Here is a 27,389-nt window from a genome sequence, read left to right as displayed (position 1 = left end):
TGGGGCTAACTGAAGAATAACCACATTCCCAAGAGCTTTGGGGAGCACTGGGGCCCTCAGCCCTTCTGCTCTGCTCTGACCCCTCTGTTCTTGGCAGGGGAGGGCTGTGGAGCAACTGAGGACAGCAGGGCCTGGCCAAGATGAGCTTCTTGTAGCTTCTTTAGAACAGAGACATTTGAAACAGAAACAGATCCTTCCTGGAGAGTTAAGAATCCCCAAGTCAAGACCTGGGGCAAACCCAGAAAAGTTGCACCATTCCCCAATTCCTCTTATCCATGGGGAGGAGTGAGACTTCCAGGACTGGTGAGAAATGTGTTCTTGTTGTATGTTTGCAGTGGTTCCTAAACCTGTCTGTCCAGGTAGAAGCCTTGTGAGGAAGCTTTGCTGGCAAACACTGCTGGCAGGGAGGAGTTCTCTATGTGCTGTTTTCAACCACAGTGCGCAGCTGCAGTGCTGCTCTGGGGCAGCCCCCTCCGAACCCGCAGGCCAGAGGATCAGGACCTGTGTGATGGCCCCCTCTGTCAGCCTGGAACCTGGAGAAAACCCCACTGTGGGAGAGGGTTCTCTGATACCTCCTCTTTATCTTAAAAAGCCATGTCAGATTTGCATTTTGTTCCATAATATGGTCTTTAAAACTTTTAATATAGACTTAAAGTTTAATCAAATTATGCAGCTTGTTGTCCCTGTGCTTCTTGATTCTTCAGGTGTAGGCTGATCATTTCCTGCCATCATTTCCTGTCCCTTGGAGGACAAGGTGCTTTTGACTTTTGCTTGTGGGCAACTCCAGGTCAGGGTTAAACAGCAAATTATCCCAAGTTGCACCTTTGAACTCTGCAAATGTAATGATAATATATGTGCTTACAGAGGGCACATTTGCTCTCTTCCCATGAAGGGGTCTGAGGTAACTTAGACATCAACCTTGAACACTGGAGAAACCACCCTTCCCCTGGACCTGCTCTGCCCTCTGGCTCAGGTCTGGGAGTGTCTGCCTCTACAGTATTTGTTTGCTCTATTCTGAATGGACGCTGAGGTTGGATTTCAACCTTTGGTAGGTATTGTGGTTTACCTGGCCCAGGGAGAGTTTCCTGGCCTGGCTCAGCAGGTTCTCAGTCTCTTAAATGTCTCCTCTCCCCTGGAGGCACTGGGGGCGGGGCTCAGGTCAGTTTGGGGCAGCCCTAACCCTCAGTCACTAGGTTCCCGGCCGTCCCTGCACAGATCTATCATCTTGAAGGTTGCTTCAGGCTGAGGATGAGCTGCAATGGGAGACAGGGGTGGAGTCTGTGGAGCTGGGAACAACGTCAGGGCTTTATTAACCCGTTCCCTGTTGCTAAGCAGCTTTCATTAGCCTGGAAGGTCGGCTCCCGTGAACTCCTCGGGGAACAGAACGGCAAGGAGATGCTAATGAGCTAGGAGGGAAGCAGGTGCTATGGAAGGATTGCATCCCACCTGGGATATTGCAGCCAGAGATATTTGAGCATATTCTCCGATTCAGACTCCAGGCAATTTTTAGTCTGTCTCTTTTCAGTGAAATGGATTCCTTCTCTCCTCTTCCCACCCACACTGAATGAACAGCATATTCTCTGGATATCTGGCTTCTGTCTTATATCCGGAAATGATAGAATAGGAAGGAAGGCCCTCTGGGGAACTGGCTCCCCTTGCCCTGCTGTGGGGCATGGCTCAGGGCATATGGTGGTGTTCTGTAGCTGAGACTTTTGGGTTGACAGACCTGGGTCCACATCCTGGCCCAGTCACTAAATGTGGCCAGTTACTCAGTAACTCTGAACCTACCCCAGAAGGTTGATGTGAGGATTAAAGAAGTGGTGCAGGTAGAGCACACAGCATGGGGCCAGTTATGCAGGCTGTGTTCAGTAACTGTTGCTGTCATCACCACCACCAGTCAGCTTTGTTCTTGAAAGTTAATCTTACAGCTTTCCCCGTCAAATGCCTCCTGGAACTGGATGCCATTTGGAAATCCATGTTTCTGGGAGTTTGGAGCATTAGGACAATCAGAAATTTGAACTCCAGGAACTCAGTCAGCACATTTAATACAAAGAAATTTTATTAATTTTAGGGGTACAATAAAGGTATTGTATTTTTTAGAAATACATACTGAAATATTTATAGATAAAAATATATGATATCAAAAATCTGCTTCAAAATAATCTGGGGATAAGCAAAAAAGTGGTTGTAAGTGGCTTAGTATAGCTGAAACAAGATGGATCATGACTTGATCATTGCTTAAGTTGGGTGGTGGGTACATGGAGGTTTGTATATCATCCTCTTTTCTATATGTTTGGAATTTTCCACAATGAAATTTTTTTTTTAAAAGGAGGAAATGGAGAGGACGGGTGGAGGAAGAGATAGAGATAGGAAGTATAGAAGACTCTCTTTAGAAATTTTACATTAAGGGGAGCAACTAAATGGTTCAATATCCAAATGAGGATGTAGGGCCAAGGGAAAAGGAGGAGGTGGTGGTGGTGGTGGTGGTATTTAAGTTGGAGAAACTACAGAATTTTATGTAAAAATGGAAAGCATCTAATAGTGAAACATTAAAGATACAGGAAAGAGAAGGGACATTTGTTAAGAGTGATGTCCTTGAGAGGTGCAGGGGGCTGGAATCCAGTGTGCAGGTGGAAGGGTGGCCTTAGAGAGGAGCACAGACAGACCATCTGTAGGTACAGGTCAGAAGGCAGGGGAGAGGCATGAGGTAGGAAGGAAAGGCACAAGTGTTCATGATCACCTTCAGTGTGTTTTTTGAAGTGCCTTTTGCACCTCTGCATACATTGTTGCTTTTACTCACTCAGCACCCATTGAGGTGAGATCAGTTGTTCTCCCTAACTGCAACTGAACCTCAGAGAGATTTAGTGGTTTGCATAAATAGCTAGTAAGGAAAGGAGCCAGGGTTTGAACCCACATCTGTCTTGCTCCAAAGCCTGTGCAACCTGGAGATGGGTCTACCCATGAGGCCCACCTAGGAGTGGAACCTGGAGGTGTGTGGGGCATTGAGGAGGAGTTGGCCCTGTGGAGACATAGCTTGGGTCACCAAATAGTAGATTCATGGTGTCCAGAGATCCTCTGGGAGACAGTGGGTCCCCTGCCACGGTGGGTGAAGCCCGCACTGGCCTGGTTCCCTGGGAAGCCGTTGTGAGTGCGGCACGTGCAGATTCTGCCTTGGAGCCCCAGTAGGGCAAGGAAGATGGGCGTGTGTGGTATGAGTCCCATTTCCCTCACCTGCTCAGTTCTGGGATAGCCGGTAGTGCTTTCTCCCAGTGAAAGCCTGGATGAGAGAGTTGCTTTCTTAGGGCTGCGTGTCTCCCCTCCGAAAGCTGAAGCAGATAGCCAGCATCACCAGTGCAGGCTGAGAGAAAATGGGCCCCTGTTATCACAGAAATGCTTGTTCTGGGAGAAGCGGCCATTGTAAGGCCCTGGATGGAAATAACCGCCAGGGAAGTGGGGCAGAAAGAGGTGAGGTGGATGATGCCTGGCCTCTCCACTTTGCTCCTCACGCTTTCTCCACTAAGGATGAAACACTGGCTCCCTCACTGCCTGTTGGAGGAAGTCCCTCTTAAAAGGAGGCCGCCCATCCCACCTGTTCCTTTACCTCCAGGGAGGCTGCTTCTCTCCTGGCAGTCTCATTTCCACCACCCCAAGCATTCAGCTTTTAAAAATTCTGCTCTGAGTAGTGTCCTTAAAAACTCCAGGATCAAAACCGGCCACCTGTGTCTGGCTGCCCCACCCAGCGCTTTCCTCACTCGGGTTCTCTATGGCAACTACAAGTGAACTCCCTTGTTGAACAGATGGCAGCTGTTGGAGGTGGGGGAGCAGGGGACACTTGTCACAACTGCTTCTCCTCCTATTACCAGCACCTCCTAGCTCAGAGCCTTGAGCCCAGCCTTTATGTCAGGCTGTGCTAACTCTTGGCTGCTATGTCCCTATACCTCAACCAATTGGCCTAGTTGTGTGAAGGCCATTTGGCGGGTCTCCCTATTCCCAGGCTGGGCCTGTCTAGGTCTCTTGTCTACTGAACATAGCTTTAAACATAGATATGCATGTGAGAGCCAGGGTTGTTTCAGAGGCCCCTGGGCTGATTGAGGGTCCTTCTCAACCACTGCTGCTTTGGTCCACTTGGTGGGTTCCTGAGACTTGTCCCAGCCTTCTGAATTGTTTCTCTGGCCTCTTCCCAGCTCAGATCACCTGTGGCTACTCTAAGCAGAGCCCAGATGTTCCTGTGGGGCTGGAGAACCAATTTGAGCCCCTATTTGCTGAGGAAGTTGGTGAAGGAGTGGGTACTACCTCCTTCACCAGCAGGAGAAGTTTTTGAGGACACTTCCACCTAGGGCCTTACAATGGCCGCTTCCTCTCAGAACAAGCATTTCTGTGTTAACCAGGGTGCATTTTCATTCAGACCCAGCCTTCCTAGGTTTCATGAGTTTGGATTCACCTCCAAGTTGGAGAGAATCTCTAGCATTATCTCATAATGGAATAGTGGTATCTGGGTTGGATAGGCACCTGCTTAATTATTATTATTTTGAATTGGTATTATATTGCCTGGTTCAAAAATCAAAACTGTACAAGGGATATATAGTGAAAAGTCTCGCTCCTTTCCTCGCCTCATTTACCCACTTCCCCTCCTCTTGCCAATTTCTGCACAGGTAACCACCACCACTTTTGTTTCTTGTGCATCCTTACAGAACTTATCCTAATTTTTTAAAATTTTGTTATTTTCTTACCTCACCTTTTTTGTAATCAAAAGGTATTATACAATCATCCTGCTCTGCATCTTGCATTTGGAGAACTTTCCATTATTAGTTCCCAGAGAACATCCTCATTCTTTTTCAGGGTTGTACAATATTGAGCTGTAAGGATGACATATTTTGGGGAACCCCCCTACACTGTTGGTGGGAATGTAAGCTAGTTCAACCATTGTGCAAAGCAATATGGAGGTTCCTTAAAAAACTAAAAATAGAAATACCATTTGACCTGGGATCCCACTCCTTGGAATTTACCCAAAGAATACAACTTCTCAGATTCAAAAAGACACATGCACCCCTATATTTATCACAGCATTTTTTACAATAGCCAAGATATGGAAGCAATCTAAGTGTCCATCAGTGGATGAATGGATAAAGAAGATGTGGTACATATACACAATGGAATACTATTCAGCCATAAGAAAGAAATAAATCCTACCCTGGAGTTGGAGGGTATTATGCTCAGTGAAATAAGCCAGGCGGAGAAAGACAAGTGCCAAATGATTTCCCTCTTTTATGGAGTATAACAATGAAGCAAAACTGAAGGAACAAAATGGCAGCAGACTCAGAGACACCAAGAAGGAACTAGTGGTTACCAAAGGGGAGGGAGGGTGGGGAGGGAGGGAGAAGGGGATTGAGGGGTATCATGTTTAGTACACATGGTGTGGGGGATCACGGGGAGAACAGTGCAGCACAGAGAAGGCACATAGTGGATCTGTGGCATCTTGCTGCACTGATGGACAGTGACTGCATTGGGGTATGGGTGGGGACTTGAGAATATGGGTAGTAAATGTAGTAACCACATTGTTTTTTCATGTGAAACCTTCAAAGAGTATATCAATCGTACCTTAATAAAAATTAAAAAATAATAATAAATAAAATAAAATAATAAAATATAATAAAATAATAGAGTAAAATATGACATATTTACTTAACCTGTCTCCTCTTGATGGACCTGAGGATGGTTTCCAATCTTTTGCTGTTACAACTAATTAACCTTGCAGCTTTATCTGTAGGCTAGATTCTAAGAAGAGGGGTTATGGGGTCAGAGGTTTCTTGCAGGGCTGACCAATAGGCCACATTGCCTCCAGAAGGGTGATACCAATGAGCCCTCCCTACAGCAGGTTTGAGAAGATTCAGTAATTTCCCAAATCCCCTCCATCTCTACTGTGTCTCCTCCATTCCAAATTGGACTCTTTGGAATGGTTAAATCGGTACATAAGGGGTTTGTGGGAAGAGACCTTATAGACTCCCATTCCATTAGCATTTGCTTTCTCCAGCCCATTTAGCATTTCTTAAGCCCCATAACTTAATAGTTTTTATGGTGGTGGAGGCATAACAGAGGCAGGTGAAGGAGCATCCCAGAACTAGTCTGGCCCTGTAGTTCCCAGCTTTTCCCTCAGAAGATGGTGCCAGGCCTTTTGGGGGAGGAGAGGTGTCCACAGCAAGGTGTTAGAATTCAGATTAGTTCCAGTCCTGCCCACGCAGAGCTGCAGTTCCCTGAGCCTTCCTGTCAGTGGGACGGGATGTCAGAGTAGAGGGTACCCAGGGTTCATCTGGTACTGTAACTCCAGCAGGCACCGAAAGACCAAGGTGAGGAGGGAGAAGATAATGCTTGCTGAGACATGTCTGTTTCTGTGTTTCAGTTCATGCACCCAAACCTTTCCGCCCTACCACTGACCAGAAACACTGTTGATATTTATCAGTATGCATTCTTCCCAAATGAAACGAGCCAAATGATGCCAGGGCTGCCTCACCCATCTTCTGGTGCATCCTAAGTGGCTATAGGTGGTGCTGGGACCCACTGGACAGGGGGTCCTAAAGCCTTCATGCTGGGGGCCCAGGGCCCAGACAACTCAGTTGAAAGGGGGCTAGGTTCTGCTGACTTGGTGCATTAGCCATGTTGGGCATCTCCTGCCACAGCCCTCCCTGGGGATGGGTCATGGTGGTGGTCCAGGGCAGAAAGAGTAAGGCACTAAAGATCTCCTGCGTGGTGCTCTGGCCTTCAGTCAGAAGAGAGGCATGGGCCTCTGTGGACTTCTCCCTGGGGAAGGGTGCTTGATGATCTGTGAGAGGCCCTCTTGGAGAGCAAGGACAGCAAGAGAGTAGGACATTGTTGCTGGTGACTCTATACCTACAGTTTTGAGTTTGGTGTTCACTGCATTATGGGGGGGAGTCTTTATATTTTAATCTCTGAGTTTCAATCAGTAGAAATATCTGTGGTTCTGCTCAATCTAAAAGTTTTAGAGCAGGGATTCTAAAACTTTCTGGGGTCAGGTACCTCTTTCACAAGCTAAAAGCCATGGACCCTTTATCCAGAAAGAACGAACTCAGCTAAGCTTGCTGGAGCACACCAATAATTTTGTATGCAGTTTTAGGGGGTCTTTGGAAGGTCCGAAAAGCTCAGCCACAAACCCTCTTAGGATAGTAGTTCCCAATTGTTATCACTTATTTATTATGATTACTATTTTGCCTATATGCTTCATACTACAACATTTTCATTGCAGGTGCCAAATCTCTGTCGGGGACAGCTCTGTGGGAATGGGAAAAGACAAATGTAGTTTCAACAATCACTGGCTAAGTTGCCCATGGAATGGTGTTAAGAATACCTGGCATGGAGTTGTTTACTTTGCTTGGAAAGTGGAGAGTTGAGAAGGATTTCTCCTTCCCCGAACACTGCCTGGCACCTTGCCTGGGTTTACAAAAGGAACGTAGGGACCATGGGGTGAGCAGGGATACTGGGTGTGACGGTGGGCTGCTCTCAGTATTCTCTACTTGTAGTAATTGCTGAGGAGTGCCTCTGCTCACCCCAGAGAACCCCAATGCCTGTGCTCAGAGGCTGCCTGGGAGGGTGACTGAGGCCTCTGAGCACAGACATCAGGGTTCTCTGGGGTGAGCAGGATGGGAGTGCCACTGCCTGCCATTCCCAGGCTTCCCAGCCTGGCTGCGTTTATAATCATCTGGGGAAGGTGGGAAGGCTAATGACTCATTATGCCAGCAATTAGTCACATCACCAAGGCACATGATTCCCTGCAGGACTGGTGCCACCTGCTGCCACTCTGGCCCTGTTCGGTACTGCTTCTTTCCTGCTCTGAATAGGGAGAACCACCCCAGGGAATGGTCACCACCTTCCTACAGGTGTGCACTTGCAACTTCAGCAACCCCAGGGCCACATGGGACCTCCGAGGACCAAGGAGACAGCTATGGAGGGAATGTGTGAACACTTAAGCAGAAATTCTCCCAAGGGCCCTGTACGCACCTGAAACATGTAGATATATCTGTCTGCATACACACACACTTGCAGATCCATGAACACACCATGAAGGAAGGCTGCACCTTGTAAAATAAAGTCCTCCTGAGGTCTGAGCAGGGGCAAGGCAGAGCCCCAGCAGGAAGCTCCCAGGAAAGGGAGGGGTCCTTTGTTTCCAGTCCCCTGGGGTGCTTTCATGGAGCTGGCTCAGTGGCCCCCCAACTCAGGTTGGCCCCCCCAGTGACTCTCTCCAACTTCTTGACTTCAGTACTGGAGAGGGCCAAACAAAATTTTTATAGGACAGCAGTGACTGCCTGTCAGTTACTAAAAATGAAGGCAAAAAGCAGGTGAGAGTGTTTTCAGTGATTGCTTCCTTCGTCCAGGTCTGTAATAACACCAGTCACAGTGAACTTGATGGGGCCTGGAGTCCCCTGTTCCGAAGAAAACAGCCAGCTCCACCCAGGAGTGATCCTCTCTCCAATGTGTCCTCTCCTGTCCCTGGCAGGGAGAGGTCGTGCAAATACCTAGTCCTTACAGGTTAGCTGTAGAACAGGATCTCAACAAAAAACGGGTGAGGAGTCAGGAACCGACATGCATCAAGTGTGTCCTAAGTCCCAGACCTTCCATGAGGGGTTTTAGGAGCATACTTCATCTCTTGTAACATTTCACACCCATCTTAAAAAATATTCTCCATTTCACAGATGATAAAACCGAATCTCAGAGCATTAAGTCACTTACCCAAGTCTCTCAGAGGGAGCAAATGGCCGCACCAAGCTTCAGAGTCTGTTCTGACTCCTGCCTCCAGGACAGCACTGTTTTCAATCTGTGTGAACAGAGCACCTGTGAAGTGAGGGACATGCTTCCCCCCACCTGTGAGCTCCACCTCCAATACACCTGGAGGAGGTGAAAAGGCCTGGGCCAGGTTTGGAGCCCTGGGTCCTAGTCCCTGCTCTGCCACTATGTGACTAAGATCCAATCCCAATCCCTTATTCGTCCTTTCCTTCCTCACTTGTAAAATCATCAGCTTTGTCTCAGTAATGGCCAAGCCCATCCTCCCCACACATATACACTAATTTTTTAGAGTCTATACATGCCCAGAGCAACTCCCCATCCTCCCCCACCAAGCCCTTCTTTCCTTCCTGCAGGATCCAGACAGAGAGAGTAGCCTAGCCCTTAAAAACATGAATGAGTTAAGGGAAGCCCTCCCAGCATAGGAAATAGAAATATCTCACTCTGGAACTACAGGGCTCATCAATAATTCAGCAACCACTGTCAGGTCTGATCTCTGCAGCAGCTTCATCAATATTTCAGCTCCTCCAGAGCTCTGTTCCTTAGCAACCACATCATCCATGCTTTCCAGGAGGGCTGCAGGGCTGCTGCTCCCTGTGTCCCCATCCTGTAGGTGCTGTCTGAGCTTGCCCTCATGGGTGAAGCCACTTAACTGGCAGCTTTGGTCCCCGCAGCCCTAGGAGTAATGCTGCATACAGGGTGAACGTCCACCCATGCAGGTCACCCCGGGCAGGGGCAGAGAGACGGGGAGAGGAGTTTTGGAAGGAGGTCGGATATGTCTGCCTGGCCAGCCTGAGACTGAAACCCATCCCCCTAGTGCCAGTGTGCGTCAGGGCCCACCCTGGCTCCTCTGCTCTCCAAAGGTAGGAGGAAGAGGAGGGTTTGTCCCTTTCTCGCTCTTGCCCAGGCTCAGGTGCTAGTTCTCTTTGTGGCCCAGGTGCAGTGGAGGGTTGCCTCCTACATCAGCTGAGACGCCGTGCCGCTGGCTTCCTGCGCAGTGACAAGATGGCAGCCCTCTTCACCAAGGTGGGAAAGACTTGCCCAGTGGCTGGGGAGATTTGCCACAAGGTACAGGAGCTGCAGCAGCAAGTAGAGGGCAGGTGAGCCCTGGGCCAAACCTCCCACCACTGCCTTCTGCTCTTTGCACTTCCTCATTTATGGCAGGGCCTCTTGGGTGAGGGACCAGCCTAAAGGTGGAGGTTGGCTGCTTTTGAGCACAAGGCCCCATCCCCCACCCCCAACCCTTATCCTGGTCAGTCTTCTGGGTTCTCTCTTGTGGCACCAAACTCCACTCCCGGTGCCACCAGTCTGGGGCTTACCCCTGGGCTGTTGCACAATTGAAGCCCACCCCCTCTTTACAGAAAACCCTCAGCGGGCAACCAAGAGGCCCTGCGGAGACAGGGCTCTGCCAGCGGGAAGGCCCCAGCCCTCAGCCTGCAGGCCTTGAAACACATATGGGTACGCACAGCACTGATTGAGAAAGTGCTGGACAGGATCATGCAGTACCTGGTGGAGAATTGCAGGTGACTGCCCCATCCCTCAGGCAGCCCCTCCTTGGGGCCCACCTCCTGAACAGTCCTTCAGCCCTGCCTCTCAGCATGCTTGACTGTCCATAACAACCTATTGGCATGCTGCATCTCCCCGTGCTGCACCCTGAAAGCATAGACCACACCAGATACCCCACAAAGCTCAGTCCTTGTGGACCCATTTCTTCTTGGTGACTGATATGAATTTGACCTTTGTGGGGACATCCCTTCTTGGTGAGTTTGACTATCCTGGAATGAGCCCCTTGTCTCTTTCCCTGGCAGCAAATACTACGAGAAAGAGGCGTTACTGGCAGACCGTGTGTTTGGCCCCATCTTGGCCTCTCTTTTAGGTGAGCCTAAAAGCAAAGAGGGCTAGGCTGGGCCAGTGGCACCTAGGGACAGGTGCTGAGGGACACCATCTGAGCTGGCTGTCCCTGTTTCCACAGTGGGACCCTGTGCCTTGGAGTACACCAAGCTCAAGACAGCCGATCACTACTGGACTGACCCCTCTGCTGATGAGCTGGTCCAGAGGCACCGTATCCGGGGTCCCCCTAATCGCCCGGACTCCCCTGCAAAACGCCCAGCTCTAGGTGTAGGTGTCCATCTCCCCAACCCCTGTGCTCACCCAGGCTATGCACATGGGCCTAGGGGGAGGGCAGCTGACCTCCATTCTCCTTGCAGACATAGGCTGGGCCTTGGAGATGCCCCAGGAGAGCCTTTTCCTCACACTGGCACATAAATACCAGAAACACAGCTGTCCCATGGCTGGAGAGCAGAGGATAGCTTAGAGCAAACTAGGGTCAGCCAGAGGAGGTCTACGTGGAAGCCTAAAGTTCTCAACCCCTGAAGCTGATTTCCTGGGGCTGGGGGCTGAGTGTTGACTTTCTGTGCAGATTCGAAAGCGGCACTCGAGTGGAAGTGCATCAGAGGACAGGCTAGCCGCCTGTGCCCGTGAGTATGTGGAGTCCCTGCACCAGAACTCAAGGACGCGGCTGCTCTATGGCAAGAACAATGTGCTGGTGCAGCCGGTAGGAAAGACCAATGCCACCCTTCCAATCCTTCCAGAGGTCCCAGGACTGGAACCTTCCAGCCACATTCATCCTTTTCTTCAAGGGCTTGACCAGAGAGAAGGCAGAAGGGCCCCTCCCCCGTGCTTTTCTGCTTCATACGCCTCTTACCCAGCCTTGAGCTGGCAGGAGCCAGGAATGACATCTGCTCTGGCTAACTGAGAACCAGGCTGTCCAGGGGTAGGAATGGCAGCCAGCAGGCAGGGTGACTGCTCAGCTTGGATATGGCTGGCCCAGGACATACCTGGCATCCCTCAGGCTGACAGGACAGAGCCAGTGGCACCAGGCCAGCCAGGGAGAGAAAATGCCCACATCTGCGTGTGGCTCGTATTTTCCCCTGCTCCCACCCAGCCCCCGTTCAAGAACACTGTGACTGTCTTAGCATGGCCACTGCTGCTTCCACCCGGAGCTCGTCTTCCACAGGCCGTCCCTGGGAGCCTTTCAGCTGGCCCCTTACTGTTTCTATCCTCTGGTGTGTCTCCTCCCTGCAGAAGGAGGACATGGAGGCTGTCCCTGGCTACCTCTCCCTGCACCAGTCTGCAGAGAGTCTGACTCTGAAGTGGACTCCCAACCAGCTCATGAATGGAACTCTGGGGGACTCTGAGCTGGAAAAGAGGTGGGGGCTTTGGGACTCGCTCCCAGGAGCCATGGAAGAGAGTGGGGGCTTGCCTTCCAGGCAGGGGGATGGAAAGACCCAGTCTGCTCCAGGAGGCAGCCTCACTCCTTATCCCGATGCCAAGAATTACAAAGAGAGGCTGCCTGGAAAGAGTTCCAAGCTCTCTAAGATCAAGCCAGGCCTGGGCATGAAGAAATTTGACCGAGCCAAGCTCTAGGCAGCTGATATTGCCAGGCTTGGTGTCGTGAGGACAGCATGGGGCCCAGAGGGATATGGCTGGCTGAGGTCACTTCTCGGCTACAGTCATCCTGTCTTAGGGGTATTTCCACAGGTACTGGGGCCAGGAGATGCGGAAGGTAGGATGGCAGGTCTTGGGACATTGTGACACCAATCTGGTTCTTTTCCAGCGTTTACTGGGACTATGCCCTAGTGGTGCCCTTCAGTCAGATCGTCTGCATCCACTGCCACCAGCAAAGTGAGCCTCCCTTGTCCTCAGCACAGGTCAGGGGAGAGAGACTGCCTTCCACTGGCGTGTACCATGCATGGTCCGTCGGATGTCTTCTCCTTCTGCCATCCCCATGCTCCAGCCCCACTGTCCTACCCAGCAGGGGGCCTGTCCGTGTGGGCTAGAGTTGGAAGCCCAGAGGTCTCAGGCCTGCCTCGCTTGCCCACGTTCACCCTGCAGAGAGCGGAGGCACACTCGTGCTTGTGAGCCAGGATGGCATCCAGAAGCCGCCACTGCACTTCCCACAGGGAGGACACCTGCTGTCCTTTCTGTCCTGCCTGGAGAATGGGCTTCTGCCTCGAGGACAGCTGGAGCCCCCACTCTGGGCCCAACAGGGGAAGGTACCTCAGGGCCTGGGAGGCTCTGGGTGAAGGGATGTGTGTGGTGGGTTCTCTGCCCACCTGCCTTCCTTTCCCCACATGCATTCTTAGGAGCAGCCTTGGGTGGACCCTGGATCAGACCGTGCCCTGGACAGGCTGACCACCCACTTCCTCCACAGGGCAAGGTGTTCCCAAAGCTACGGAAACGCACCAGCATGTGCTCCATGGATGTGGAAGAGATGGGCACAGGGCGGGCTGCAGACTACGTGTTCCGAATCATTTACCCCGGCCACAGACATGAGCACAGTGAGTGTCCAGATGTTCATCCATGGAGGAGAGAAAGATACTCGGGGTGGTGGGGGAGCACAGCATCACTCAGGAGAGGCAGCAGGCAGGGGCCACTGGCCAGGCCAGGCAGAATCGAGTGGGTCAGTACTTAGCCTCTCCTGGACCTTTTTCCCGCAAATCATCCCTTGGAGAACTTGCCTCTTCTACCCAGCTGTCTTCCCCCACCTCATCACCCCAAGACTCTTGCTCAGCCAATCCAGGCATCACTGTACCTTATTCTCTTAATCATCTTTTCATGCCCTACCCAGGAAAATAAAATGTGGTGAGACTAGAAATAGAAGGTGGAGAGCTCTCCATTTCTCTTTGGCCTGCCGCCTGACCTCCCCAAGGCAGCCTGGGTATAGGATCAGCACTTCTTTTTGGATGGTGCAAATTGTTCACTGACTCTGCTAGAGCCAGAACCCAGCTACTGAGGAGAGGGGATTTAGCTGGAGTACAGGGTGCCTCCAAAGAGGGTGAGAGTTGGAGCTGCCTGGAGACCTTGGGGACTGGGGCTTAAAAGGTGGCGTGACCCTTGTAGATCCTGCCCAACCTGGACACACACTTCTGGGCCCAAAAGGCCTGTCTGTCAACACCAGATTCCCTTGTCTGTTCAGGGCAGCTGCTCCCCGTAGGTTTCTCTAGGCCAAATTTACTGATCTTGGGGATAAGTTCAGCTCAGAGCATTTATTACCAGCCAGACTACCTGCTCCCTAAATTTCCTGACTTGGGCCAGTATGTTGTCAACAAGTTATCTCTGTATTAGTAGACAGACAGATTACTCAGAGCTTACTCAGACTGCAAACACATAGCCACTGTGCAAGTAGCCCCAGCAGGTATGGAGGGCACAGATGTGGGGGTCCATACTGCCCCTCCTGCCACTGCCCCATATATGTTTCACTAGACACACCTTGTGCCAGAACATGTTTGCAGTCTGGCATTTAATCTCAGCCTGTTGCTTGACTTGGACTGTTCAGTCTCCACTTACCTTTTTAAGCCTCGGCATTTCCCAGTTCTGGTCATTTCATTTCAAGGACCACTTCCCCGAAGGGCGAACCAGGGTACTAAGGAGCTGAAGCTCAGGGGGGTGATTCGGGGTCCTTGAGCGCAGTTCTGGGAATACCTTGGAGGAGAAGGTTGGATTTACAATCTGAAGAGGGGGATTTGGGGTCCTCTTCAGGTTTGGTCCAGCTGACCAGGATGTGAGCTGACGATGAGCAGGACCCATCTGCCAACAGTCGTGCCCACCTTGGCGAGGCCTGGGAGCTCCTGAGCCACTGTCTTGTCCTGACTGGTCCCTGTCTTTCACCATCCTTGCTCCCCTACCATCCTCTCTTCTGTTCTTCCTGGAGAGGAGCTCCTCCAGGGTGGAGCTCTGCAGCTGCTGCCATCCCTCAGTTTCTTCCATACCCTTCTCAAAAATCATCAAAAGAGCTCTCTGTCCCCCCTTCCCTTTTCCATGCCCTGCAGGTTCAAGGTGACCCAGAATCCGTTCCACTCCCCGTCAGGAGGGGCTCCCGGCTGGGGCCTCACGCCTCTGCCTCTCTATTCTCTTTGAGCAGTCACTATTAACTACCACCACCTGGCGGCCAGCCGCGCGGCCTCGGTGGACGATGAGGAGGAAGAGGAGGATAGACTACACGCGATGCTCTCAATGATCTGCTCGCGGAACCTCACAGCTCCCAACCCGATGAAAGGTTTTTATCCCTCCTCCTCCCCTTGACCCTCCCCACCCCCCGCCCCACCCCTTGGGCCTACCTGCCACGCACCGCAGGGGTTCAAATGGCAGTGTTGGCATTATGGGACTTGCACCCAGGGTGATTTCTTCCATCAGGAGGCAGATGAGGGAGGGTGGAAGGAGGTGCTGGCAGGAAGAGGAGATGGTGCAAAGAGCAGGTGACTCTGGGCTCCCCACTGATTCTGTAAGGAGAGGGCTTCCCCCCGACCCAAGAGGGAAGATCCACAAATAAGAAGGTCTGATTATCTGGTTGCCTCTTGGGAACCCTGAATGGCTCTCTGAGCCCTGTTCCCACTCTTGGGGGTCATGCTGGCAAATCCGAGACAGTGTCTCTTTCTCTCTCTCCTGCTGGTTGGGAAGACTAGCCTCTGACTCCTGACTTAATAGAAATGGAACAGAGGTAACAGGCCCCTCCTGGGCAGGGACAGTGGCTGGACAGCTCTGCATACTAGTCCTGGGTCTGGCGAGGGGTCGAGGCCACCAGTGGAAAGACACCCAGGGCTGAGTTTACCCGATGGCTTGTGGGTTCCAATGAGAATTGCTGGGCACTTGAGCACGAAATCTAGAAGTGTCTGTGCTGGGGATGAGACAGGTGCATTTCTGCCCTCACAGACCTGAGTCCACAGTTGCAGAATTCCCTTCATTGTAAACCACACAGCACAGTGCCAGTAGGCCCTCAGCACGTGTTCTCCTGTTCATCACCCAACTTTCTTCTCACAGAGCTAGGCTGGTGGAGAGGGATCCCGCTCTTTTCTTAGAGAGTGATCAGCCAGGGGCCCTGTGAGGGCTAGACCAGGGTGCCCAAGGGGAGATTGGCTATGAAGGGGCTGAAACCAGCCCTCTTCATCCCCATCCATTCCCACGCCACAGAGTTAATGTCTTCTTCTCTTCCCTTGCCCCTGCAGAGAGTGTCTAAGATGATGTGACACTTTCCTTACGTCTCCGCAGAACCCAGCCAAAGAGCCCAGTTCTTTAGCCCAGCCACCAAGCCAGTAATGAGTCTGCGCATCCCTGGACAATCAAGTCCATGGCCTAGAACACACCAAGTACAGCCTCAGCACAGCCCTGCTAGCTGCCCCCTTACCCGCCACATGCCCGTCCTCGTGCCGACCCTCCCTCCCAGCCCTCACAGTAGGACAGCCCCCATGGAAACATGGGGGAACCTCACTTCTGATGTTTATAGCCTGCTTGTGGCCTAACATCTGGTTCCTTGCAAACCTGGTCCCGGGGCTGATGCTCATTTGCAGGTTAAGTGCCTTTGAGCAGTACGGGGTAGCTGAGTCAGGAGGGCCAGGGAGCCCTTTCTTACCCCACAAACTGGTAGCCTGGAGGCTGGGGCATTCCAGCAGATTCCTAGTCTTGGCAGACTTGGTGATGGGAAGCCCATCCCTGACTAGTCTCAGGGCTGAGGCCTCCAGGGTCAGAGAAAAACCTCCAGGCCCAGGGGGCCTAGGGGCCCAGAGGCCTAAGGGCTGATCTGGGCATCCTCTTGGGGAGCGCAGAGGCCACAGCAACCCAGCGTGCTTGGGAAAGGGGAGGCGTGAGAGCAGAATCAGCAGGTGGCTGTGGAGACGGTGTGGGAGCACCTACCTCTACTCTAGTCCGTAATGACAACACTGTTGAGTCCGTCCTGCTAGCATTGCTTTTCAGGCCTGGAACATGCTTGACTTGTGCATGTGAATCAAGTGGCGGGTGCCCAGACTCTCCTCTCCCTCTCCCATCCTCCCCCCTCCTTTTCCTGCTGCCTCCCCACAGAGCAGACAGAGATGCTGTTCACTCTAATTCTGCTCCAGGCCAGGCACCTTTCACTCGGAGTCTTAGGGGCTGTGGGGTTCAACCACCCTGATTGTTTTGCTTCAGACTTCCCTCATGCTCAGAGGAGAGAGTCAGAGTCAAAGCTGGCCCAGAAGCACCCCTCCGGTCCAGCCTGCTGCCCCTCACCCAGTCACTCCAGAGCTCCAGCTATCTGCACTGGGTTAATTCAGAGATGCAGTGTTCAGTACTGGCTGGTTCAGCTCCTTCCTGGAGAATTAAGGTGAAGAGCATTGACCCAGGAGACTTGCCTTGGTTGGGCCCTGCTTTCTGGGAATGAGCTTATTTCCCTGTGTGCCCACCCTCTGCCCTCTGCACCTGTTGCCCCCTGCCTGCCCATCTGCCACCTGCTACCTGCCTGCCTGGGCTTGCTCCTGCCCTGGCTCCTCCCACCACTCGCCTGTCTTTTGCCTGCTGCAGGGGCATGAGCTGGGCTCCTGCCCCACCCCACCTGCATCTGTCCCTTCCCTCTCCCCACCCCACTCCACCCCACCCCCTCGCCCCTAGTCTCAGGCATGGCTTGCAACTCCTCACTCCCAGGGCCACAGCCCCTCCACACCAAGTATGGTCCCTTAATTTGCCTCCTAGTGGAGCTGAAGGGCCAGATATCTACAGAATTCCCAGCAGTGGGTCTGGGAGAAGTCCCAGGGTCAAGACAGAGTAGCCCCTGTGGGGACTAAGGGGGCTCAGCTCAGCCCTCCCCAGCAAGGCACACCCAGGCTGCAGTCTGGCTCCCACAAAAACTAGGCATGTGTCTGCTCTAAATTCATGGCAGGCCAGGGCCCAGGCCTTGATTTGCAGGAAAAAATACTGCTGGAAAGAAGTCTTTGTCACACACACAGCTCTCTCTTTCCTTATTCATCTTCACTCTTCTCTGCTTTCTCCCTCCCTCCTGGCATCATCTCCCAGTCCTTTTACTTCCTGCCCTCACTCTGTTTCATCTTTGTGGCTCACTGGACCTGCCAGAGGCCTCCATGAGCAGTGGCCTGCCCTACTTGGGCCCTAGAAGCTCTCAAGGGTCTTGGGTTCTGATTCAGACCAGCTGGGCTGGTAAGAAGGCTTCGTCTGCTGGTGGTGTAGACATGTCCAAAGAGCCATATTCTGAGGCTGCGCCTGACATATTCTTCTGGGTGGTAGAACTGTATGCCCAACCATCACCCCCAGCCCCACAGTGGCCTGGCAGCCCCAGGCATTGTGTCCTTGCTCAGCTCACCAGTGTGTTTGTAGGAGGCCACTGTGTTGAGTGCAGTCAGGCTAGGTGGGGATGGAGAACTCAAGATGGACCCACATGCATGGGCAGCCCTGCTCCTCCTCAGCCTCTGGCCACCAGGCCTGGAGCCCTCAGAGGGGCAGGGTCTATGGGCCACAGCCAGTGGCTCAGGGATCATCAGGGGCTTTGGTCAGTGGAGACTCCAGGTATGGGAAGGTTCAAAATTTTCAGTGTTCCAGGCACCTTCCTGCATGTCTGAGTTCGCCCAAGAGGACCAGGGTGAATCCTCCAAGGCCAAGCTAGCTGGAGGCACTTTAGAGAGCTCAGGTTTTTGTTGTTTCTTTTTCTTCTTTCATCTAGAAAAACAAGTGTTTATTCCATTGCTGATGGCAAGATGGAGAGAACAGACACAACCATTCATGACACAAAGCATTTTTTATCACATGCAGAAGACTAGGTGGAGGCTGGGAAGTGTCAGGCACCTTTCTGTCTACCATTTCCATGTCAGCTTTGAACGAGGCAGGCACCACCCCTGTGGTTTTCCACCAATGGATGACTTTATCCTGCAGCTCTGGGCAGAGGCATGCTGTGGGGTGCTTGGGGGAAGAGAGCTGCCAGGCCTTGACCTTGGCCCCCTTCCTGCCCTCAGATGCTGGTGACGTGATTGAGATGCAGGGCTTTGGGTCCAGCCTGCCAGCCTGGCACCTGGAGCCTGTGTGCAGCCAGGGATCCTTCTGCCTTTCCTGTTCTACCAACAGCTCCCCATATACTACCCCCTGCCATTGCAACTGTATCCCTGACCGGTGAGTGGGCAGGACCTGGAACTCCAGCTCCCTGTGGGCATGTCCATCCATGTGTCTGTTGTCAAGTCTGTCCTAGGGGCTGTGTCACTTGTTTGGCACGGTGGCCCTGAGTTGGACAGACATAGGTTCAAATGTCACTTGTGTTACCCATGTAACTTTGGCAAGTTGCCGAGTCTATGAGCCTCTGTTTCTGAGCCTTAGTTTCCTCAACTGTAATATGGGAATAATACCACCTTCTTCATAAGGTCCTTGTGAGGACCAAATCAGGCATATAACCCATGTGAGTGCCCAGAGCTGTGCGTGGCACATAGTAGGTGCTCATACTTGTAAGCTCCCCTTCTGAATTTGGACACAGACCCTGCCGTCAGGTTGTACATCTGAGGGCATGCAACAGATAGCTGAGCCTCTGCTGTGTGCCAGTACTTGATGCTTTTGCCGGCTGCTATCTTTTACCTTTAACTTCAATTTTATCTGTTCCTCTTGATGACCCTGAGATGGTTCTGTCCATTTCACATGAGGAAACTAAGATCCACTAATATGACATGCAGTTAGCCACTGAGGCCCCCTGGGTGGCTGGGGGCCAGGCTGGGTCTCCTGCAGCTCTGCCCAGGGGAGCCGACAGGAACGGGGAGCCTGCTGACATGGAGTTGGGCTGCGGTTCCTGGTCCCTGCACCAATCTTGACCTGTCCCCCAAACCAGAATATCCTCCTTTCTCAACCTTCTCCCACCAGAGGGGCCATAGCCCCCTCCCCTCTGAGCCAGGCTGTTTCCATAGGTTGCCCCTCAGGCTACTGTGTGAGAGCATGAAGAGGCAGATCGTGTCCCGGGCCTTCTACGGCTGTGAGTGTGGGGTGGGGAGGGGCCGGGGCTGGACCAGGCTGGGCAGCACAAGGCACCACAGGCATGCGTGCTGCTCCCCCCGCCCCTCAGGGCTGGCCTACTGCCGCCACCTATCCACGGTGCGGACCCACCTGTCAGCACTGGTACATCACAACATCATTCCACCTGCCCGGCCCCCGGGGGCCTCAGGGGGCCTCAACAAGGACGTGTGGAGCAAGTACCAGAAGGATGAAAAGGTGCACACGCTGGTGCCAGGGCCGGAGGCCTGGGCCAGGGGCTGGGGAAGCAGCAGTGGGTGCAGCCCAGCCTGCTCTGGGAGCAGTTTTCAGACCAAAGTGGCCTGCAGGTAAAGTGGAGCAGGGTTGGGGTTGACAGGCCGAGACCGAGGGCCTTGGAGTACCCCGGGTCATGGTAGAATCTCACACAGCTGGGTCTGGGTTTCCACGGAAAGGAGACTAGACCGATCTCATTCTGCTTCCACGTTACTCTGAAACCTAGGACAAATCTCTGAGTCTCTCTGGGCTCTGTTGTCTACCATGGAGGGAGTGGGGTTGAAGGAGACCTCATCCAGCTCCCATCTGGGGCAGGGAGGACGTGACGGCCCCAAAGCAGGGTTTGCCTGGGCTGCAGCTAAGTTACTGAGTCATGGTCCCCAGCCCCAGCTGTCCACGGGCCGGGGTCACCCAGCTGGGCTGCAGTGACTTTTACTCCTTGGGTTTCTCAGAACTACAAGGAGCTGGAGCTGCTGAGGCAAGTTTACTATGGAGGTGTGGAGCATGAGATCCGTAAGGATGTCTGGCCCTTTCTGCTCGGCCACTACAAGTTTGGCATGAGCAAGAAGGAGATGGAGCAGGTAAGGGGAGCCTGTTCCCACAGGGACAGGTTGATGGGGAGCTGAGCAAGAGACCCCAGAAGGAGGATGTTAACAGAGTAGCCCCATGGTCCTCACCCCTTGGCCTGACCCTACTGTCCAGCTGTCCCAGCAGGACACCTGCAGAGGGCCTGGTGCACCCTTTATGGTCATGGTGTGGTCTGAGTACAGGTGGACTCCGCAGTGGCAGCAAGGTTCCAGCAGGTGTTGGCGGAGTGGAAGGCTTGCGAGGAGGTGGTGAGGCAGAGGGAGCGGGATGCTCACCCAGCCACGCTCGCCAAGTTCTCCTCCGGCAGCAGCATCGACAGCCATGTGCAGCGCCTCCTCCACCGAGATTCCACCATCAGCAACGATGTGAGCCAGATGGGACCTGGGGGGCCGGGTGACAGGGGCCACCACCATTAATGCACAGGAGTCCTAAGCCCCAGCCCAACCTCTAGGACAAACTGTCAGTGGAGCCCTGGGAGAATGGCTCAGTATGTCTGTGTCTCATTTCCTTCCACTGAGAAATGGGATGACGTCCCCCTGCTGCCCACTTCTCTGGGTGTTATAGGAATAAAATGAGATAGTGCACACTGTGTTTTGTTTTCATGGACTAGCAGGGGAAGATGGATTTATCAACATTTAGGAAAGCCCACCTTCCTTGTAGAGAGACCTCAAGGCTAGATGTAGGCAGCCCTGGGTTTTAGTCCCAGGTCCACTACTGACAAGATGAGTAAATTCTCTTCCCATCTCTGGGACTCAGTGCCCCTCTCAGCTCTGCTGGCCTCTGATTGTGGGGGCTTCCCCAGGAGCTACTGGTCAGAGCCCAGGGGAGCACTTAGTGGCGTCTGCTGGCAATCCCTCCCCTCCCACCAGTGGTGTGCCCATCCCTTCATAGAACTGACTAGGCAAAGCCAGCTCAGGGCCCACACAGTTCTGATATCATCCCTCCTTTGGTTGAACAGCAAGTCCCAAGCCGTGGCTGCTGGGCCTAACCAGAACTGAGAAGAAGTTTCAGTTTTAAGGATGCTTTTTTTCCTAACTTACGTTTTTTCTTTAAAATTTTCTTTAGATAATGTATATTCTTATCTCTTTACTAAATCCTTACTGACATTAACAGAAAACTCAAGCTGGAGCAAGACATAAAGAATTAAAACTACCAAGCCACAGTTTTCTTTGCATGTGCTTTGTTCTCAGTCCCCTAGTTGTGAACATATTCTCTTTCTGTCTGGCTTTGGGTTTGTAAAATCCTGAGTCTGTGCCAGTGTCCCAGCTGCCTGGTCCGCTGGCAGGAGTAGCCTTCCTTGCTGGCACTATTCTGTGGCTCTGGATTGCCTTAGGATCAGGGCCTTACCTGCCACCAACCCAGCAGCACGTATGCACTCTGCCCAAAGTGAAAACTACTCTTAGGATCCCTTTCCCTACAGTCTACTAAGCAAAGGAAAAGAAAAGAGTCTGTATATGTCTCTAGCTTTCCATCTGATTTGTGCACGGTGAAGGACTGTTTCCAATCAGTATAACACATTCTTAACCTCCTTTTGCTTCTTACTGCTCCTCAGCTTGTCTGAAGCTAATCTAAGTGATTAGGCACTTGCTAGAGAAGTTTCCTGCCTTGTTCTGCTGAACAGTCAGTACTGAATATGAAGAACTTGTTTTCCTAACACCTCCAGCTTGCTGTCCCCCAGGCAGGCTGCCCCAGACACTAACAAAGCTCTCCTGACCTGAGGCAGCCTCCTGACTTCAGGTATTTGTAGAATTACACTTAGCTCACACTGGCTATCGAGTGTCTAGGCCTCTGGTTCCCCTGCTTTCCTGTAGCAGCCACAGGTAGTCCTGGAGGGCTTCACGCTTTTTCTCAGGCTCCAGGAAGAGGCCTGAGGAGTGGGGGCCGGACAGGGCTGAAGACAGTATCTTCATGTTTGCCCCGAGCCTGATTCTCTGAAGGGGAGACTTGGCACCCACTCAGAGGCCCTAGGGTGGCAGCAGAGGGAGTGGAGAGAGTTCTCCAGCCCTCTTGTTCTAACCCCAGGGAGATGACAAGCAGAGGGAAGGTGTGAGCCCTGCCGTCTCTTCCCCCCCACCAGGTATTTGTCTCTGTGGATGACCTAGAGCCCCCAAGGCTCCCGGGCCCTGAGGATGCCAGGCCAGAGGCTGAGCAGGAACTGGGAGCAGGGCCTGCGGACACCACCATAGTGGAGCAGCAGCAGTCAGTAGAGTTTGACTCTCCAGACTCAGGACTGCCTTCCTCTCGCAATTACTCTGTGGCCTCGGGCATCCAGTCGAGCATAGATGAGGGACAGAGCTTGGGATTCGAGGAGGAAGACGGCGGTGGGGAGGAAGGCTCCGACAGGCCAGTCCCTGCGCCCCACACTTTCTCCGAGCCCCAAGATCCCAGCCAGGAGAAGGCCTCACAGGCCAGTGAGCTGGAGGCCAGAGAGGAACTTGCAGCTGCCTACACTGTATGTGGATGTTCCCTGGGCGCTGTTCTCAGCTGGCCCCAGAGGTCCTCCTAACATCCTGGTGCTTGGGGATGGGCTGGTGGGTGGCAGGTGGGGGTGCCCTGACTGTCCTGGAGGGGGCACTGAGCTCATCTCACAGCATCCCCAGAGGACTCTGTCCTCTCAGTCCCTTGGTTTCTGCCTTTGCTGTGTTCCTTTATGTAGGCATCACCTCGGCCCCCACTCATGCCTGCAGGGCCTCCACTCTTTCAGATAGAATTACTGGACACCGTGGCCTTAAATCTACACCGTATAGACAAAGATGTGCGGCGATGTGACCGTAATTACTGGTACTTCACGTCCCCCAACCTCGAGAGGCTCAGAAACATCATGTGCAGGTGCCACTGAGGGGCAGGGTTCAGGGTGGAGGCAGGGGCCCTGCTCCCTGGAAGGCTAGGTCCGGGAGACCCAGTGCTCCTCTCCCCAGCACTGCATCACGCCGGGCTCCCTCTGTCTGCACCCTTTACCTGCCACGCCCCCACCCCACCCTCCTTTTCTTAGAGGTCTTTTAGAGCTCAGCTCCAGCCACACCTCTTCAGGAAACCTTAGCTGACTTCCCCACCCCCACATACCAAGCAGCGAATGCCTGTTCCTCTCTTCCCTGAGGCCCAAGTGCCTTGAGGAGAGGGCTTGTGGGAAGTTCACCATCATACTCCCAGTGCTTTAGGCCACAGAAAGGTTGATTGCTTGGGGACAGGGTGCTCTCAGGGGCCGTCTCCCCAGGGGGAGGGGCAGATGGTGCATACTCAGTGGTTCTGTCCCTGGCATTTCAGCTACGTGTGGGAACACCTGGACATTGGTTATGTGCAGGGCATGTGTGACCTGCTGGCACCTCTTCTGGTCATCCTCGACAATGGTGAGGGCTACTGCTGGCAATGGGGGCAGAAGGCATTCCCAAAATGGTATTAGGATTGGGCTGACATAAGCTGGAAAAGGGAAAAGACCTCTCGGTCTGGAAGGGCAGCACTGTGTCAGCCCTGTCCTCTGGGCCCCAGGACACCCCCGGTGAAGTGAAGCAGGCAGGGGTCTCCTGCCTGCCAGCCTCACTCCCTCTCCCCTCAGATCAGCTGGCCTACAGCTGTTTCAGCCTCCTCATGAAGAGGATGAGCCAGAATTTCCCCAATGGGGGCGCTATGGATATCCACTTCGCCAACATGCGCTCCCTCATTCAGGTGAGGTCTGCAGCTGCCCGCGGGCAAGTGACCGTAGCTGCTGGGCTTGTCCATCCACGGGGAGGCCAGGAAGTCCTGGCGAGCAGTGCGGTTGATGATGAAATCAAACACTCAGAAAACAATATTAAATCCAAAAAGAGTTCCTCCCAGGGAGACCGGTAGGGCAGCAGAGTGCAGCGTCCACCCACGGAGACTGGAGGGGGCGTGAGAGCAGCTGCCAGGCACTGTGTGAGGCCCTGCAGAAGGTGGGGGAGGCCCGGAGAGGCAGCATCCACTCAGTCTGTCTCCCTTTCTCCACACACAAGATCCTGGACTCAGAGCTGTTTGAACTGATGCATCAGAATGGAGACTACACCCACTTCTATTTCTGTTACCGCTGGTTCCTGCTGGATTTTAAGAGAGGTAAGAGGTGGGTTAGATGAGAGGGCAGAGGTCCGGGCAGTAGGAGATCCCTCTTGCCCAAAGCCAGTGATTCTCAACCCTACCTGCACTCTGAAACCACTGGGGAGCTTTTTAGATGCACCAGTGCCCTGGGCCCCACTGAACCCCCAACTTACTAAGTGTGTCTGCTTAGGTATCCACAGTTGCCAGAGCTCCTTGGTGATTCCAAAGTGCCATGAGGGTTGAAAATCACTGCTTTCAAACCAAATCTTCCCAGGCCCCAAGGCCTATAAAAGTAGAGCTGTTCTAGCTGACAGTGTGGATGTGGTGTCTGTCAGAGCCCAGTGTGCAGGAATTACTAAGAAGAAGGGCAGGGTCTTGGCCTGGGGCATGGAAGCCTGCTCCTGGACCATGCTCTGTGTATGGGGAGAATGCCAGGGCTCTGGCCCTTGGAGCTTTGTGTCTGAATGTGGCTTCATCTAGAGCCCCCTGGGCAGCCAGGCTCAGCCTTAGCCCTCTCCTGTCCCCAGAGCTACTCTATGAGGATGTGTTTGCCGTGTGGGAGGTGATCTGGGCGGCCCGGCACATCTCATCGGAGCACTTTGTCCTGTTCATCGCCCTGGCTCTGGTGGAGGCCTACCGTGAGATTATCCGTGACAACAACATGGACTTCACCGACATTATCAAGTTCTTCAATGGTAGGAGCTGGTCCAGCCATCCTGGCTGCCCCCAGCAGGGGCATGGGGGTCCCCACTCCTGGCTGAGTCAGGGTTAGAGGGGCTCTCAGAAATACTCCCCATCAGCAGATATCAGGAGTCCAGCAGGCAGAGACAGAGCAGTGTGGGCAGCCACAGGGCTCCTCACAGACTACTAACCCATTCCAGCATCCCCACAGTTATCTATGCTTCTCCCAGAACGGGCTGAGCATCATGACGCCCAGGAGATCCTGCGGATTGCCCGTGACCTTGTCCACAAGGTGCAGATGCTCATAGAGAACAAGTGAGGGCTGTGGCCAGAGGCAGCAGCTGGCCAGAGCCCAGCGGGGCCACCGCAGGGAGAAGTGAAGAGGCAGTTCAGCCAAGACTGCCCCGGCCCCAGTGGCCCTGCCTGCCCCACTGTGTTTTGACAAAGTGCTTGTGAGCCTGGGATCCCACTCCGGGCAGTGATGGCCCCACAGGGCAGGTCAGGGATCAGGATGCCCTCAGGGCTCAGGGAGCAGCTGCCTTGGGGGACACCTGTTGTGCTCCCCTCTCTAACACTTAGGAATAATCCCACTGCCACCTGCAGCCTCAGCCTGGCCTGCTCCCTGTGGCCTCTCCCGGGTCAGTCTAGGGCCCAGGCGACTACAGCCCTGGCGAGGGTCATGTGGGCAAGGAGATTCTGTGCTGTCCCTCTTCTGTGAGTCCTTTTGCTGGTACACCCAGCCTCAGCTGGAGCAGCCAGAACAGCTGCTGGATTGGGTGTGTGTCCTGGGTGCAGGAGGCCTGGGCTTCCTTCCAGGCCCTCCACTGAGACTGTGAGGCAGTCATAAGATGCGGGCCCTGGGCAGGAGCAGCCCACTGGGTAGGAACACTGCTACCGCCTTGGTCACCTGAGGTGACCCTGTGCCCTGCCCCAGCCCATACAGCACACCCACATGTATCTGCACAGTCTCTCTCTCACCATCCTGCTCTTGCTTTATGCATTAAATGCAGCCCTGAAAACTGTATAAATGGCGCTTTGCCAGCTGGGTGGTCTAGAATGTGGTGGGAGCATTTGTTCTTCGTGGGAGAATCAGTCCCATGCTGATTTTTTAGGGAGGCAGTCCTGTCACAGCGCCCCTCAGGAACGGGCCCCAGAGCTGTGGGGCAGCCCACCACCTATCCCAGGTATCTCCTGAGTCCCTGAGGCTGGGGTGAGGACAGTGCATGGGTCTCCCGTTTGTCCCTGATGAGAAGCAGGGCCAGCTTTGCCTACCACAAGCTTCCCAGCATGCTGAGGGGCCTAGAGACCCAGAAACCCCCTTGGAGGAGCCTCGCTCACTGGGGTACTAGAAAGGGCCCAGTTCTTGACACCAGGCCTAGGCACACTGTTTGCTCTGTCATTCCTATTTCCCTTCCACCACTGAACACATGCAAGCTAGGCCTTGTACTGCCACAGGGGCTGGGGCCTGCCCAGCAGTCGCTAAGGTCTGGAAACCTGCATTTGAGAAACATGTAAAAGGCCCTAGCAGCCCCTCTACATTCAGCAGTCTCCCCAGACCACCCCTACCCTGGGCAACACATGGCCTCTTGGGGGCCAGCCCGCCCCAGTCATCTGTGAGTCCTTGGCCTCCACTAAGCATGGTGGCCATTGTGTGCCTGCCTTAGCGACTCAGTGGTTTTGTGAGAAGCACAGTGTGTATGTTTTTTGGCTCAGAAACTATAATTTTCGGTGTAACAGACCAATAAACACAGCATTTGGCAATGCTTAAGGCTCTGGGGGCTGCCTGTGGCCTGGCACTGGACAGTGAGTGACTTTGTGTGTTGGGGGAATTCTGTAAGCTGCACAACTGAATGGTAAAGAGGACTAGTCCCACAAGGCAAGGGTGGCAAAAAGAGAGAACTAAAGTGTCTAGGAGAGAGGGGTGTTGGCTATGGGCTGGTCAGGGGCAGGGGTGATAGCCAGACCCCAAATACTCAGAGAAAGCCCTTGGGGGGACCTTGCCTCAGAGCCAGTGATCTTGTGTAAGAGGCAACGGCCTGTTCAACCTCTGGATGAGTGCAGGTCCCTGTCCCATCCCTTCCCCAGCCTGCCTGCCCTCCTGACTGGCTGCAGTGATGAGCTGGAGCTTGACTGGGAATCTGCAGGAACCCTGCCTTTCTCTGCAGCCAGTGGGGAAGGACCCTGGCCCTCTGGCCTAGGATTCTGCCCACTAAGCAGTCTTAGAGATGCCTGCTTTAGGCTGGAGC

General features: G+C 53.4%; 1 protein-coding gene across 3 annotated transcripts in view; it reads left to right on the top strand.

Annotated features, from left to right (window-relative positions):
* SGSM2 (small G protein signaling modulator 2) overlaps positions 1 to 26,906 on the top strand; it is a 33,351-nt gene extending 6,445 nt beyond the window's left edge. Inside the window, exons 3-24 of one of the 3 annotated variants that reach the window (XM_036906144.2) lie at positions 9,728 to 9,890; positions 10,152 to 10,313; positions 10,599 to 10,666; positions 10,763 to 10,908; positions 11,210 to 11,344; positions 11,875 to 11,999; positions 12,407 to 12,474; positions 12,685 to 12,845; positions 13,004 to 13,130; positions 14,714 to 14,848; positions 18,561 to 18,714; positions 19,491 to 19,555; positions 19,646 to 19,791; positions 20,280 to 20,408; positions 20,598 to 20,780; positions 22,493 to 22,867; positions 23,120 to 23,244; positions 23,680 to 23,762; positions 23,969 to 24,078; positions 24,384 to 24,480; positions 24,990 to 25,157; positions 25,374 to 26,906. In XM_036906144.2, coding sequence (XP_036762039.2) covers positions 9,728 to 9,890; positions 10,152 to 10,313; positions 10,599 to 10,666; positions 10,763 to 10,908; positions 11,210 to 11,344; positions 11,875 to 11,999; positions 12,407 to 12,474; positions 12,685 to 12,845; positions 13,004 to 13,130; positions 14,714 to 14,848; positions 18,561 to 18,714; positions 19,491 to 19,555; positions 19,646 to 19,791; positions 20,280 to 20,408; positions 20,598 to 20,780; positions 22,493 to 22,867; positions 23,120 to 23,244; positions 23,680 to 23,762; positions 23,969 to 24,078; positions 24,384 to 24,480; positions 24,990 to 25,157; positions 25,374 to 25,462 — 3,014 coding nt within the window. In that variant the 3' untranslated portion in view covers positions 25,463 to 26,906. Of the gene's footprint in view, positions 1 to 9,727; positions 9,891 to 10,151; positions 10,314 to 10,598; positions 10,667 to 10,762; positions 10,909 to 11,209; positions 11,345 to 11,874; positions 12,000 to 12,406; positions 12,475 to 12,684; positions 12,846 to 13,003; positions 13,131 to 14,713; positions 14,849 to 18,560; positions 18,715 to 19,490; positions 19,556 to 19,645; positions 19,792 to 20,279; positions 20,409 to 20,597; positions 20,781 to 22,492; positions 22,868 to 23,119; positions 23,245 to 23,679; positions 23,763 to 23,968; positions 24,079 to 24,383; positions 24,481 to 24,989; positions 25,158 to 25,354 lie in introns of all 3 variants that reach the window. The other 2 variants (XM_057501045.1, XM_036906146.2) reach the window with 2 other exon arrangements.
* The last annotated feature ends 483 nt before the right edge of the window (positions 26,907 to 27,389 follow it).

This window comes from Manis pentadactyla, chromosome 4 (genome assembly GCF_030020395.1).
Source record: "Manis pentadactyla isolate mManPen7 chromosome 4, mManPen7.hap1, whole genome shotgun sequence".
Lineage (NCBI taxonomy): Eukaryota > Metazoa > Chordata > Mammalia > Pholidota > Manidae > Manis > Manis pentadactyla.
Note: the sequence above shows the minus strand (reverse complement) of the source record. Positions and strands in the feature narration are given on the sequence as shown.